Source organism: Echinops telfairi, unplaced genomic scaffold (genome assembly GCF_000313985.2).
Source record: "Echinops telfairi isolate 266 unplaced genomic scaffold, ASM31398v2 ScPeMD7_7429;HRSCAF=8467, whole genome shotgun sequence".
NCBI classification, from domain to species: domain Eukaryota; kingdom Metazoa; phylum Chordata; class Mammalia; order Afrosoricida; family Tenrecidae; genus Echinops; species Echinops telfairi.
This window is the reverse complement of record NW_022111329.1, coordinates 3,616,769-3,632,986: the sequence shown is the minus strand read 5'-3', so window position 1 is coordinate 3,632,986 and position 16,218 is coordinate 3,616,769. Positions and strand designations below refer to the sequence as shown.

Sequence of the window (16,218 nt, the reverse complement as noted above, 5' to 3'; positions counted from 1 at the left end):
ATAGCAAGCATCCGAGCTTTGCAGGCAGGGATAACTGTTTTTGAAGCAAAGCTGATGGACTCAAGAAAGCCAGACTTGACACTGGTGGCAAGTACCACAAATAAGACGTAGCAGCCATTGAGGCTTCCTATTTGGTGGCACTCAGAATCGCCAGGGCTATGAAACCTCACACCATTGTTGAGCATTTACTGTTGCCAGCGGCCAAAGACATTGTTCGAGTTATGATTGGAGACAAATTTGTTACGAAATTGAGTGCAATTTCCTTATCTAGGGACACTGTCCACAGAAGAATAGATGACATGTCTGCTGATATTCTTGACCAAGTAAATTAAATCTGCTCCACTTCCAATATTTAGCATCCAGATTGATGAATCTACAGACGTTGCAAACTGTTCAATTAATGGTTTACGTGAGGTTTATTAATGATGATGACATTAAAGATAAGTTTCTTTTTTACAAATCTCTTGAAACAACAACTACTGCACATGATGTACTTGACCCAGTTGGTTCATTTCTGAAAGAGTATAAGATCTCTTGGGCTCTTGGGTAAAGGTTTGTAGTGTTTGAACAGATGGTCCTTCAGTTATGCTATGATGTCAATCTGGATTTCAATGTTTGGTACTGAATGAGTCACCAAAAGTTATCGGAATGCATTGTATGATTCATTGGCAAGTATTAGAAATGAAGATGCTGCCACAAGAGTTACAAGAAGTAACGAAAATGCGTCATAAGTTCTGTCAATTTTGTAAAGGCGAGCACTTTAAACAGTCAACTATTTTCATAACTGTGCAACAAATTGGATGTGCTGAACCATGCTCCTCTATTTCACACTGAAGTGAGATGGTTGTCAAGAGGAAAACATGTTTTGAGCTTTGTGATGAACTCAAAACATTTTTTAATCAGAAAGCAGGACCACAGTTCAAAGCACTTTTCAGCAATAAGCGCGCACTACGGAAAATAGCTTACTTGGTTGACATCTTTGCCACCTTGGATGAGTTAAATTTATCATTTCTAGGACCAAATGCAATATGCCTCTATTTGTCTGAAAATATTCGATCTTTCCAAATGAAAACCTCAGCTTTGGCAAAAAAAAAAATTGGATGAAAATAAAATGTACATGTTGCCTACCTTATCTGCTTTCTTTCAGGAACATGACATTGAACCAGACAAAAGGATTACAATAATTCTGTGAAAGAACACTTGCACATGCTTGCAGACGAAATAGCATCGAACTTTCCAAATCTACCTGACACCCCATTTTCACTTTCCAGAAGCTCATTCACACTTAAAGTTGAAGATGTTCCTGAGACAGCACAAGAGGAGTTCATTGAACTTATTAACAGTGATGTAACGAGAACTGATTTCTCTACAATGCCAGTTACAACATTCTGGATCAAGTGTTTGCAGTCATATCCTGTTCTGTCTGAGACTGTGTTGCGCCTTCTTCTTCCATTTCCAATACATATCTTTGTGAAACAGGGTTTTCCAGCTTGTTGGTTATCAAGTCTCAATACAGAAGTAGACTTGTTGTGGAAGATGATCTTCGTTGTGCTCTTGCAAAGACTGCCCCAAGAATTTCTGATCTGGTGAGAAAGAAGCTATCTCAACCTTCACACTTTTTACGCATACTACCTCAAATGTAGCAATGTAGTTTACTGTTATATTAAGACTATTACCCATGCTACACCATGCTTCAAGACAAAATTTCATTTATTTGTAATTTCACGATATATAATTACATATTGTTTTTGTGATTAATCACTGTTTTAATTATGTTCAATTTGTAATAATGAAATACATCCTGCATAGCAGATATTTACATTACAATTCATAACAGTAGCAAAATTACAGACATGAAGTAGCAACGAAAATAATTTTATGGTTGGGGGACACAACAACATGAGGAACTGTATTAAAGGGTCACGGCATTAGGAAGGATGAGAACCACTGTCTTAGATGAAGATAAGCTAGATGAGGTACCATCAATTGCCTGCGAGATCATGGGGAATCAGATCTTCAATTTCAAGTAAAGAATTTAGATCATGTTTCTATAAAGAATATGACCATTCCAAGAGAAAAAACTAAAAATAACTGACAGCACAGACTCTACAACGTAAAAGTTAAGTCGGATCACTCTACGGTGAAGTCATAACAGGAAAAATCCCACTCAGATTCAGAGCGTCTGACCTTTGTTCTTAAATAAGCAGTAAAGGATTACCAGAGATCTGATGGAGTTCTCAATCATAAAGACAAAACTAAAGGAAGCAAACCAGAAAGGCAAACTGGAGGAAAGGTATTATGGAAGGAAACAAAAACTCAAAAGAACTATCATTAACCTGAGAGAGAAAACAGTACAACCCTGTAAAATAGTACAGCCTGGTTTACTTTGAAAACAAAAGATCATTCAGCAGAGTAAAAAAAAAAAGAACACCTAGAAATTTAAAATATCATATTAGAAAAAAAAATTCAACAAAAGGGTTGGATGATAAAGCTGAGAAAAAAGCAAAGCAACGAAAACTAAGTGAGAAAGAATTAAAAACAAAACAACAACAAAAACCCAGCTGGCAATCTAGGGGTTTCAATATCTAAGTAATAGTTACTTCATAAAGATAATATAGGGAAAAGCAAAAAAACAAAAAAACCTCACTGCCATGGAGCCGATGCCAACTCAAAGCGACTCTAAAGCACAAGGTAGAATAACCCCTGAGATTTTCTAAGACTGTAACTTTAGAGTAGAAAGCCCTGTCTTTCTCCAGAGGAGTGGTTAGCAGACTAATACGTAACCACTATTCAACCAGGACTCCTCAATAAAGGAGGAAAGGAGAAGAAAAATGGAGAAAGTTAAGAAAGTTTGCCAGAATCAGGCAAAGTGAAAGAGCACAGCATTGTCAACCAGGCATACCACTGTGATAGGTTCTAAAACCAGAGGACAAACAGAGGAAGCCAACAGGTTACATATAAAAGCTAAATTAGAAAGTCATTAGACTTCTTGACAGCAACACTGGAGAAACAAATCAATAAACAATGCTTTCAAAATTCCAAAAAGTAACCAGATATTACTGATCAAGTGGTAGGGGAAAGGACATTTTCAGATGTCCAGAGCCTCAACATTTTATATTCCTCATGCACTTTATTAAGGTAGCTAAAGAAACCCCAGTCTGATGATGCTGATGAAATTGTAGATAAATGGCAAGTACTCCAATTTGGAGCAAATTAAGAGGCTCAAGAAATTTTTTTAAGAAACAAACTAGTAGGATAGTGATGTATCTTAAAGAGATATAGACAACTAGCAGAGTCTGAGGTAAAATTAATAATATATAGTTTTGAGGAGCCCTGGTGGTGCAGTGGTTACACGCTAAACTGCTAATCCCAAGGTCAGAAGTTCAAAACTACAAACCAATCTGCAGGAGCAAAAAACTAAGCTTTGTACTCCTATAAAGCATTCATCTTAGAAACCCACAAGGGCAGTTCCAGCCTGGCCTATAAGGTTATGATTTGGAATCAACTTGATGGTGGGGAGGTTTGGGGTTTGGTAATAGTTGAGGAACACTTTTTGATAAAAACATTAAAAATGTACAAAAAAGGAAATGTAATAGTTTTACTTTTTGGTGAACAATGAATTATATTTGCCTATCTATGATGTAACTGTGTAATATGGAGCCCTGGTGATGTAGTGGTGCTGAGTAGCTAATCTGAAGGTCAATGGTTTGAACCTATACCAAGAGGTCCAAGGCTGTTACTCCTCTAGAGATTTAGAGTCTTGGAAACCCAAAGGAGCAGTTTTGCTGCTCTGTCCTAAACGGTTGTTATGAATCGGAACTGACTCAAAGGCAGGGAGTTTTTTGTTTTGAACTACGTAATACCTCAACTTGGTTAGGCTGATCCTCAGTGGCTTGACATACACTGGGTTGGTTGGTCTCTCATAATGTAATGTAATCACTTTCATAATGTTATCCCCCAATCAGAAGAAAGGGGGTATGCAGTTACATAATCTCCTGTCAACTTGGGGAGCGGGGGAGTCTAGCCTGTCAATCAGGTTTCAGCTTGATGACCTTATTTCGGGAGGCGCAAATGCAAATAAATAGCTCTCTGGAGGCCAGATACATGCTCACTCCCTGTGAGACATTCCTGTTGACAGGCCACAAGAAGCTATGCTGATGGAGCCAGAGCCCTGAAGCTGGAGGAGCCACATGACCCTCGTCAGTGCGGAGATGCTCCCTCCTACCCCCCACCCCCACAAAAACTGGATCCACAAAACTGGATCACTGGCCTGTGATATTCCTGCATTCAGCATAATTGCAAGGCTGCATGAGTCTAAAGAGGAATTTATGGACTAGTATCGACATATGGGATAACGGACTTATGGACTTGATCTGGACTGGGCTGAGATGTTTTCTTAATGTACAAATGCTCTTTGATATAAAGTTCTCTCTTACACACAGATAAGTATCTATGAATTTGTTTCTCTAGTCAACCCAGACTAATAAAGGGGGAGTTTCTGAGTGTTGTGTGCCTCCAGAATACACAAGGATATTTTGGAAAAGCTACCTCTTTCTTGACTCTGCACTCTTCATATAGCCTACTTTCCTGATCTGAGGACCTAATGCTGCACTTACCAGCCCCCATTATTGCATTTAAAATTTATCTGAAGTAAATCTTTCCATACAAATTTACGTATATATACATCTTCTTGATACAGGCTCACCTCTAAGTCATAGTTGGGAGTGAATTAACAGATAATGCCTAAATTATGGAGAGAGGGGAACCAAGACCTAGAAATAAAAACATGCTATCTAGAATTATAAAGATAAACACCAAAAGAAAAAAAAAAAGACAAACACCAAAATAATCATCTAAAAGAGGGAAAATGGAGCCATTTTGGGTGCCACTCACTGTGTTAGCTACTTTTGGAGCCATTTCTGGAGCCACTCGCTTTGTGTTAGCCACCCTAACATAAAGCAGAATACAAGCAAAGTTGACTCAATGGCAGTTTGATTTGGTTTTTGAGTGAAGGAATGAACTAAGTCATAAAAGACTGAAGAAAACCTTGAGTTCTTCCAGGTTTTAGATACCTGATAGAAGAATCATTATCCAGAAAGAGCAAAATTTCACAGAAACTAGAGAGAAGAGCAGTGTATGCTGTTTGATCATTTATGTATAAGTATAATTTCAAAGTGTTGACTTGCAATTTGGAAAGCATATGAATATGGAAGATAAAATACACTGTGAAGATCAGACTTTTTTACAGGTAGCAATATGGGATGTTTTGGATTAGGAAAACTTTCCCAAGGAAGGAAAACTTTGAGGTGTTAATTCCATATATTCAGAAAAATTTGGACTATTATAGATTTAACACAATTCCCTATCAAAATTTCAGCAGTACTGTTTACAGAAAGTGAAAATCTAATCCGTAGCTTTACGTGGAAAAGATCCCACATTGCCAGAGCAATTTTGAAGAAAACAAAATAGAAAACTTAACACTCCCCAACTTCAGAACTTACTATATAAAGTTACAGTAATCAAAACTGCCTGGTACTGACTTAATGGTAGACACATAGACCAATGTAACAGAAGTGAGAACTCAGAAATATACCCACGAATCTGTGGATAATTGATATTTAACAAGGGTGCTAACGTTCATTCAATGAGAAAGGAATATTTATTTTCAACCAAGTGGTACTGACAAAATTGGATTTCCACATGCAGAAATATGAAGCAGGAGCCTTATCTCACACCAAACACAAAAACTAATTTAAGAAGGATCAAAGACCTAAATGTTAAAGCTAAAATGATACAGGCCTCGAAAGAAAACAAAGGCAAAGTTATGGGACCTAATTTTTTTAACAATAGACTTTAACACAACAAATGCATAAGCCAAAGACAACAAATAATTGGGACTTCATAAAAATTAAATACTTGAGTAAAAAGACAACCTACAGACTGGAAAAAATGTTCAGGAATGGCATATCCAAAAATGGTCTAATATCCACAATATACAGAGAAGCTTCAAAAAATTATCTTTTAACTCCATTTTTTCATAAGCTTTCTAAGAATCCCTCATATAATTCTTCCACTCCATCCTGTGGATTATCACCCTAGTCCTTAACACCTTAACACCTTCACCTAGGGTGATTGCAAGTTTATCTTAAGGTGGCAGGCTCTCTTCATCCAAATCCTTCAAAACTAATGCCATTAGACTAACCACCAACAAGCACCAACAACTACTATGGACTAAGTACTTAACATTCATTATGTCCTTTAACCCCTAAAATTCTATAATGCTGAACTCTTATTTCACAAACACCAAGGTCACTGAGCTAAAAGGCTGCAGAACTGGGACTTCAACCATGTCTCTTGACTCGGGTAGTGCCAACAGTGAAATACTCAGCTACTAACCAGTTTGAATCCATCCAAAGGCAATTTGAAACGATCTTGATATCTACTCCCAAAAGATCACAGACACTGAAAATCTTTTTTTTGAAATCATTTTATTGGGGGCTCGTACAACCTTATCACAATCCATATGTCCATCATTGTCAAGCACATTTGTACATTTGTTGCCATCATCATTTTCAAAATATTTTATTTCTACTCGAGCCCTTGGCATTAGCTTCTCATTTTTCCCCTCCCTCCCTAAAAGTCTTATAAAGCACAAGTGGACTTGAAACACATGGAGTTGCCAAGAATTACAATAGGCTCAATGGCAACATTTTGTTTTGTTTTGTTACTATGTCCAAATCATTGTGAACAGTAAAGGGAATATATTTTTCAATCTTATGTTCAAAAACTTTCAAGACCTACCATTGCCCATACTCACTGTCATCAAGTCAATGATAACTCATAGTGATCCTCTGTGGGTTTCCAAGATTATAATTGTTTCTAGGAGTAAATAACCCAGTCTGTCTCCTATGGAACTGCTAGTGGTTTCGAACTGCTGACCATGCAGATCACAGTCCAACTTGTAACCACTACACCACCAAGGCTCCTTTGCCCATAAACAATCTCTTTTTATTAAAAGGGTGGTGGTGGGGGGGGGGGGCACTGAAGACCCTCTATAATTTCCAACATTAAAAAGTATGCTTTATATAACCGGGCAAAATTATTCAGTTTCCCAAACACAGAACTCTGGCTTATACATCGCATGTCAGTCTAGAACAGTGGTTTTCAACCTTCCTGTCACGACCCTTTAATAGTTCTTCATGTTGTGGTGATCCCCCCCACCATAAAATTATTTTCATTGCTACTTCATAACTTCAATTTTGCTACTGTTATGTATCGGGCGACCCCTGGGAAAGGGTCGTTTGACCCCCGAAGGGGCCGTAACCCAGTTTGAGTAACCCACAGTTTGAGAACCGCTGGTCAAGAAGGAAAATGCCTCCTCACATCCTCATACATAGAAACTGGATTTGTTCTTTCAGGCCATACTTAAGCAAAGAACTTTTATGAAACCTTAATTGTTTAAATTCATAGTGAAACCCCCCAAATTTAAAAAGCAATGAAAGATAGGCATGATTTTAAAAAAAAAAAGAAAAAAAAAATAGGCATGATTTTCACTTACCCACTTTAACACTCTAACATCCTTTGGCACAAAAAGTGAAACTCTACTTTTCTCTCCCTTCACTAGGCCCCTATTAGCAGTCACTCAATTCCCAATGTAAAATTCTTTTCACTGCCTCAGTCAAGCAATACTTGTAGTTTAAGGAGACATTTCAAAATAAAGGTTAGGTTCATGCTTTCTCATTTTGCTTATACTCAGCTGGCTCCCTTTCTACCTGCGGCTGCTCCAAGCCTTTCTGCCTTTCCTTCGGAGCACTATTCTAAACAAGCCCCACCTCATGATCACCAAAAAATTTAAGTTTCCTGTGGACTAAGAAAACAGAAGTTATGCGTGAATTCTTCCAACATTTCTCCCTTTCACTGGGGAATCTGTATTTTCACCATCTGAATCTCTGTTCCTTTTATCTAAGTGTGTCCTTATTCTCCGCCCCCCCACCCCCCACAAATTAACTTCTCTACCACATTCATGATTCTATGCTCTCTATCTACCACGTTCAAGCTTTCGTTCTATTTTATGCCTTTCTCTTAACTTCAATCTTCCCTCCCAAGGCTCAAACATGTTTATTTTATTTATGTATTCCTAATCAAGCCCACTGCCATCAAGTCAATTCCAACTCATAGCAACCTTATATAAGGCTTCCAAAGCTGTAACCTTTACTGGAGTAGATGGTTTTATCTCTCTCCCACAGAATGGCTGGTGGAGTTGAACCACTGATCTTGCATCGCCACCAGGGTTCTTTACCATAAGTAAGGCTCTATTTTGGGTGCCAGGGTTCTACACAGGTCTCTGTGTCTGACAGCCTATGATCTAGTGGTCTGGCCTGACACTAAACAAAAAATTAAATAAAATGACAGCATACAAAGATAGTGCTATGAAAAATAAAGCGCGGTGGTTCCGATTTTGAGTTCTCATTAAGAAGGTAATATTTGGATCTTTAGTGACCTATATATTGCCCATCAACATTTGCAGCAGATCAAGTTTCTTGGAAGCTGTTATCCCACCAGTAGTATGTACTACTACATCATAGGGGCCTGTAGAACTGTGTGAATCTGAAATTCGCCTTGAACTACAAATCTGAAACCACTAATCTCTTTGGACATGCATTTATCAAAACTTGATAAAGAAAAAAGTTCACCCTTTATTTCAGCATGCCTTTCATTACTGAAAATACAGGGGATCAATAAAAATGCCAAAGCAGAAAATAACTGTCATGAAGGTTAACTGATGATTGAAAGTCAGGAAAGGGACAGTCCTGGAGCAAAGCAACCTAAAAGAAAACAACAACAAAAAAGAAAAAAAATGAAAAGCCCAAGCGGTAACGATTAAAGAGATGAAAAGTCCTTTGTGTCTAGAACAGAATGAACCATGTGGTACAGAGATACAAAGTGAAGTCTGAGTGGGAGGCAGAGACTAGGCCAAGTATGCTACAGAAAAGGAGTTTGGATTTTATTGGAAGTGTATCAGGAAGCTACTGGAGGATTTTAAACAGAACTCTCACCACCTTCAAACTTGAAAGATATAGAAATACCGCCAATGTCTACAGTTTGGCTAAATGTGTCTGCCTAACTAGAAATTAAAATTAGAAAGGAAAAATTAAGAGGAAAGTAAGTGTAGCTAACAAACTTAATAAACCCACACTTTCCCGTGGACACCCCCCCCATTTGATTAAATAGTTCAGAAAGTCCAATCAAGATTTCCCTTTGCCCTTGCCCACATCTTAAATGTCTAATCCAGAAAAGGCTAACTCACCTCGACAAGCGTCTTCAAAATCTTGGGTTATGTCCACCCAGTTTGTATTGTTTTTTTCCATTTTTTCTGGTATACTGAGCTCCCATCCTGAATCATCATCTTCCACAGAAGCCTTCATAACCATTATGCCTGTTAACAAGGGCCCTGGTGTCAAAGAGATGATCAAACTTTCAAGACAAAAGCACTGGCAAAGCATGTTTTTGTTTATAAAATCTTGGGTTAAAGTCTTACTAAAATAAGCAAAACTTTTCTGAGTTTGAGAATGCTACTGCCCAAAATTACCTTAATTAATGTTTGATAATGATCACCTGCTCATTTAGCAATAACCTACCACTTACCAGGGTTCATAAAAAAGCTTGCTTTTTCAGAAATGTGTGTGTGTGTGTGTGTTTTCCTGTGTGAGTGAAAAATCACACCACTGGCCTTCAAACAAAACCAACGCCTGAGCTTGCAACTTTCAACACAGGCCAAGGTAGTGAGTTCTCTCCCGCAGGCCAGGGCCCCGGGCAGCCAAATACTCGGGCCAAGGCAGCCCATTTTCTGCCTTAGGCCCGCTGGGCCACCCTCCAGAGCGAACTTCTCAGCGTGAAAAATCACTGTAAAATCCCACCTGCCGGGCCCGGGGCGGGGACGCACCTGAGGCGGGGACCCGCATCGGGTCTGCCAGGCCCGGCCCCGGCCCCACAAGGTGCGGAAGCAAGGGCAGCACTGTCGCTACGCAGGAAGGCAGGCACGCTGGGTGTCAGGTCTTCGTCCCGGGAACACCGGGGGAGGCCTAAGCCTTGGCAGGCAGCGGGCAACAGGGAGCCCGCGGCTCCTACCTGAGGCGCGCTGGGTGGGCCGGGGCCGCAGGGTGACCTGGCGTCCCCGGGGTCTGCCACACGCGTAAGGGGCTGCGGCTCTTGGAACCGGAGGAGTCCCGATGGCTCCGCGAAGGTACTCCCTACCTACTTGTTCCGTGGCCACACGGGACGCCAAGCACAGTCCTGACGGCGGAAATAACGACGCCGCCCCCTCCCCGCCCGACCGGCTACGTGCGCGCATGCGTACGCCCGGTGCGCTCGACCCCGCCCCCACTCCCTTACTCGGGGACATCTCACTTCTCGACCACACACTCTCCCTTTCCACCGACAGGCTTCGGCCGACCGCGGCTGCCTTCTCTTCTCGCGGGATTTAGATAATCTCGCGAGATCTAAAGGTATCTTCTTTCCTCACCCTCCAGCCTAGTCCTAGGTAGTGGGCGGGTTTTAGCAGGGCGTGGGCATTGGGGCTTTCAAGCCTCCAATTCTTGTGGGGCTCTTAGGGACGTGAAATGAAGGCATCGACGTAACTTGTAGACCCGATTGCACAGATGAAAGTATAGCCCGACTCCAGGCGTACTAGCAAGCTGCTGCTTCCTAATTGACTTGATTTATGTTTCCTTAACAGCACCAGGGGATTTCGTGAAGGGAAAAATGACTTTCATAGGAATCAAGCCAGCCATTTTCTTTCAGATTCGTAATCCTTTATGTTTTCTTTGAAATTCATTAATAAACTTAAGAGTGTTGCACAGATAACGTAGAAGGGTAAGAGAGGTCCCTGTACCACCACATGCCCATGGACCAAAATGTAAAAGAGAATGCGAACTCCATGGACCGTCCCCTTCTTCCCTGCCCTTCCACTTTACCAAACATGGAGTCCTTCTCCAGGGACTGGTCGCCCCTGACAACATGTCTTAAGTATGTAAGACAAAGTCTTGCCATCCTTGCTTCTAAGGAGGGAGCACTTTGGCTTTATTTCTTCAAACACAGTTCAGTTTGCCCTTTTAGCAGTCCATGGTCCTTTCACTATTCTCCAGCACCACATTCAAATGTGTTAATTCTTCTACAGCCTGCCTTATTCAGTGTCCAACTTTCCCATGCTCGTGATACAATGGACATTACCATGACTCGGGTCAGGCACACCTTAGTCCTCAAAGCAATGTCCTTGTACTTCAACATTGTAAAGAGGTCTTGTGCATCAGATTTACCTAATGCAATACATCTTTTGATCTCTTGACTTCCGAGAGCATTGATTGGGGATCCAAGTAAGACAAAATTCTTGACCTCAACTTTTTCTCCATTTATTATGATGTTAGCTATTGGTCCAGTTGTGAGGATTTTGATCGTCCTTAAACATTTTGTAATCCATACTGAAGGATTTGATTCTCACCTGCAAGTGCTTCAATTCCTCCTCACTTTTAGCAAGCAAGGTTATGTTATCTTCATGTTTGGTTGTTAATAAGTCTTCCTCCAATCCTGATACCTCATTCTTCTTCACATAATCCTGCTTCTCTGACTTCCTGAACTGGTCCTTTAATATTTCTGTTTTCTGTTTTGTATTTTTTATTTACATTTCATTTCTGGTATGAGTGAGAAAGTTCTTCAACTTCTTATATACTTTCTGTTGAATTCTTCAATTTTGCTGTCACATTTTTTTTAATTTCTGAGTGCCTTTTTTATTTTCTGATGTTTCTGACTATAATAGAATATGTCTTTTGGCTTTTCTATATGTATTCTTTCCAGCTCTCTCTGATAACATTAGTGATTTTTCTCTTCTCCCTATGTATTTTGTTTCTTTTGAGCTTTTTCTTAATTTTCCCAGTTTCTATCTTTAATATGAATGACTTTCTTCAGTCCAGTGGCTCTTGCCTTCTTATTGAAGTACAGGGCTCAGAAAATGAATATCTCTGGCTGTGTATCTATAGTAGAGATTTGTCCAAAGTCAGCTTCACATTGGAGGATGTAGCTGGGCCACTCAGTTGGTGGATCTCTGACATCATTATCTTTAGGTCTTGTTTTTTGGGCTTGTCAGATCTCTCAGAGAAGGTGTGTCATACACGAAGGCCTGAAAGTCTGGTTGTACAAACTGTGCCCTGAAAAAAAAACTACAGATGGGAAAAGATGTCATTCAGATAAACTCAGAGCCCTGAAATTCAGCAGTTCTTTTTTTTTCTTCAATCATTTTATTAGGGGCTCAGACAACTCATCACAATCCATACACACATCAATTATGTAAAGCGCATTTGTACATTCATTGCTCTCAGCAGTTCTATTTGAAGGTTATTATGTTAGTTGCCAAACATTTTGAGTGGAGGAAGAGGATGGGAACATAATTAAATGTTTACTTAATCCTTTTTCATGAAATACTCCCATCTTATCTATGCCAGTGTCCCTTTCCTGCTCAAACCCCTAGGCCCTCCTTGCAAGAGATTCTCTCCATTATCATTTCTAATGTTCTAGAGGAGTTCTCAAGTGGCTCAAATGGTTAATGCTCATGGCTGATAACTGACAAGTTGGCAGTTCAATTCTACCCAGAGCAACTTCAGAACAAAATAATAAAATCCTGGCAGTCTTCTTAAAAAAAAAAAAAAGACTAGCCATTGAAAACCCCATGGACCTCAGTTGTACTTTGATACACTTGTGATCCTCATGAGTTAGACCTGATCCCACGACAACTGTTTAAATTTTCTATAGAGCATGGAGAGGGGAGTTACAAGCCATATAGAATTGAGAGAGCTGTCAGGTGGTGGTGCTTTTAAAATAGACTCCCTGAATGTAATCTCATCCTAATACGCACCTCTGGACTTACCTGGAGCCATCCGTTTTTTAGTTATCTGAGTGGCTCCATGGTAAAAGGTAGGTGACTTCTTAGATTTTCTCTCATCCATGGTTCATAATCATAGACCTAGTAATATAGTGGTTACACGTTGGGCTGCTAACCAAAAGGTCAGCAGTTTGAAAACACCGGCAGTTCCATGAGAGAAAAACAGGACTTTTTATTCCTGTAAAGAGTTAATAGTCTTAGGAACTCACTGCCTTGTCGTAGAGGGCTCCTCTGAGTTCACATAGACTTATCCTTAGATGGCACTAAATTTGTTTGTCTTGTTTTGGTTCATAATCAACTTTCTTAGATCTACTAAGTAAGCACCCAATCTGTCTGCTTGGTAGCTTCAATAATATTGTAGCTGGTTATTCCTGGATGTACCCTCACCTACCCCCACCCACCTGCCTTCACCCATTCACTACATCCTGAGCATGTGCCTTTTCACTTGCATTTTGCAAAAGTGCCTTTATTGCAAAATATGAAGTCTGCCTGTGGGACCTGAAACAAGTCTTTTGACCTCACTAAATCCCAATGACTTTATATTTCTTACAGAGCTGTGGCAATTGTAAAATTGCAACTATAAGTCATATTCTTCTCAAATTTCTGATATCCCAATTAGTCCATACCATTAATCACACGTTCTAGAAGGCATTTTAGGTACTAAAAAAGTGAGGTTCTATGCTTCACTTTCATCACACTCAAACTCATGGCTACTTATCCCACTTTTAAACATCTTTGAGGAAAGACCTCATTATTTTCTATCATCTCTTCAAGAATATATTCCACTGACTTGAGTTTATAAAACAATTAATGATTTTAAATTAAAACACTCATGCTTCAAGTTCTATACTTTACAAGAAAGTGCCCAACATAGAATAAACAAAATCATTTATGGTTTCCTATAAAGTATCCTTTCAGACACTTGAAACTTTATTCAGTCTCTGTGATTATCAACCCTAAGATAAAACATAATCATTTTTATTCTAAGATAAATTGAACCCAAAATATAGATACCTGCATGACACATAGCTTTATAAATTTCTCTTTTCTAGACATGACCTTTTAAACACTATAAGTAATCATGTTGGCCTTTTAAAGAAGAACTATGAAATGCTACGTTAATCTGCACAATCTCAAAAATATCTAAAGTCTTTGAAGAACTCTGCTGCAGCTAAAAATGTTTGGGCAACTGAACTAAATGTAGAACACTATGAGGAGAATTTTGTTGTTTATAGAAGAGTTTATTTCCATATTTCTGTTCCAATTATTCTTAAAATATAGTTGACAGAAACAAGAGATGTATTTGCATGATATTATTAAATGTAAATATATAATGTGAAATTAAAACTAAAAACTAGGTTCATTCAGAACTGAAAGAGTTGCTGAAAAGGAATTTAAAAGGAAATTGTTTTTTTAAAAATTATTATCAAAATAATTAGAAAACAAATCAGATAAAATATAATGAGAAGGGTGTAAGAAAAAGATTACAAACTATGATTCAATATTCCCGCTCCTCCCTCCCCCCAGGAAAACAGTTTTACTTGGACTGAAAACTAGAGAATGAGAGTCAGACCTAAGATTTCACACTGAGCTAGAGCAGAGGGTCTGAAATGGTAGTCAGAGTTCATCAACCAAATGGACTCCATTTCCGAGAAGCCTGAGAAGGCTGGGAGATGTATTTGCCACTAAACCACTAAAGTATGACACCATTATTTTTTAAAAAGGTGCTATACATATTTATATAATTCCATTTCCAAGACACCACAACCACCACTATTACAGAAGAAAGTTTTGGTTTGGTTTTAATCATGCTTTGCAGATCTTAAACTTGTCTTCAGCATTTAGGTCAAAGGTCTCACCATTCAAAAATCAATTTCCTTAAAAAACTCATCAGCTGAAAAGAAAAATCTACTCAGGAGGCAAATACAGTCCATGGCAATCCTTTTCCCACTTCCCATAGCCAGTAGGCTGAGCAGCAGGGCTGTTCAGGCAGGAGGCACAAGGGTTAATTTCCCTCAGTACAACATGGCAGCTGAAGCTTAATGGGAGAGTTGAACTGCTGAGACGTGAGGGAAGGGTCCAGGCCCTGTATTCAGTCAAAGTCACTGCTGGAAGAGAAGGAAGAGGAAGAAGAATGCTTGCCTTGCTTCTGTTGTTCTTGCATCATTTTTCCCCCTCCCTCCCCTCACCCCCCTCCCTCATGAGCCCTTGATAAATTTATAAATTATTATTTTGTCATATCTTGCCCTATCCTACGTCTCCCTTCACCCACTTTTCAGTTGTCCGTCCCCCAGGAAGGAGGTCACATATAGTTCCTTGTAATCAGTTCCCTCTTTCCAACCCACTCTCCCTCTGCCCTCCCAGCATCGCCACTCATACCACTGGTCCTGTAGGGATCATCCGCCCTGGGTTCCCTGTATTTCCAATTCCTATCTGTACCAGTGTACATCCTCTGGTCTAGCCAGACTTGCTAGATAGAATTTGGATCATGACAGTGGGAGCAGGGAGGAAACATTTAGGAACTAGAGGAAAGTTGCATTCTTCATCGTTGCTACATCGCACCCTGACTGGCTTGCCTCCTCCCCGACACCCCTCTGCAAGGGGATCTCCAGGGGCCTACTAATGGGCTTTGGGTCTCCACTCCGCACTCCCCCCATCATTCACTATGGTAAGATTTTTTTGTTCTGATGATGCCTTATACCTGATCCCTTCGACACTGTGTGATTGCATAGGCTGGTGTGCTTCTTCCATGTGGGCTTTGTTGCTTCTGAGCTTGATGGCTGCTTGATTGCCTTCAAGCCTTTAAGACACCAGACACTATACTTTTTGATAGCCGGGCACCATCAGCTTTCTTCGCCACATTTGCTTATGCACCAATTTGTCTTCAGTGATCCCTTTGACACCTCGTGATCACACAGGCGGATATTTTCTTCCATGTGGGCTTTGTTGCTTCTGAGCTAGATGGCCGCTTGTTTACCTTCTTGCGTCTTTTTATGGGCTTTCTTATTTTCTTCAGAATCTTCTTGTCCATCACCATTTCTGGTCCTACCATGCCAGGAGCCAAGGGATTCAAAGGAGGCATACAAGGGGAAGGTGGTGGGTATGGAGGAGAGTAGGGGCTAAGAGGTGGGTAGAGCCTGGGGGTTGACATCCCAGATACCCTGGTTGTAGTACAAGTTGAGGGGGCCCACACGGGGGCACAGTTGAATTCTTCTGGGCAACTTCTGGAGGAGTGGGAAAGGGGACTGGAGGGCAAGCAGGGTTAGCAGGTGGTGGATGGACAGGGA

At 40.1% G+C, this 16,218-nt stretch overlaps 1 protein-coding gene across 10 annotated transcripts in view; it reads right to left on the bottom strand.

Moving 5' to 3' along the window:
• The window catches only part of NAA35 (N-alpha-acetyltransferase 35, NatC auxiliary subunit), a 109,550-nt gene extending 99,137 nt beyond the window's left edge, over positions 1–10,413 (bottom strand). Inside the window, exons 1-2 of one of the 10 annotated variants that reach the window (XM_045298636.1) lie at positions 10,393–10,413; positions 9,308–9,436 (exon numbers count right to left, since the gene is read on the bottom strand). In XM_045298636.1, the coding sequence (XP_045154571.1) occupies positions 9,308–9,436; positions 10,393–10,402 (139 nt within the window). In that variant the 5' untranslated portion in view covers positions 10,403–10,413. The other 9 variants (XM_045298638.1, XM_045298639.1, XM_004715976.2 and 6 more) reach the window with 9 other exon arrangements.
• Between the last annotated feature and the right edge of the window lie 5,805 nt (positions 10,414–16,218).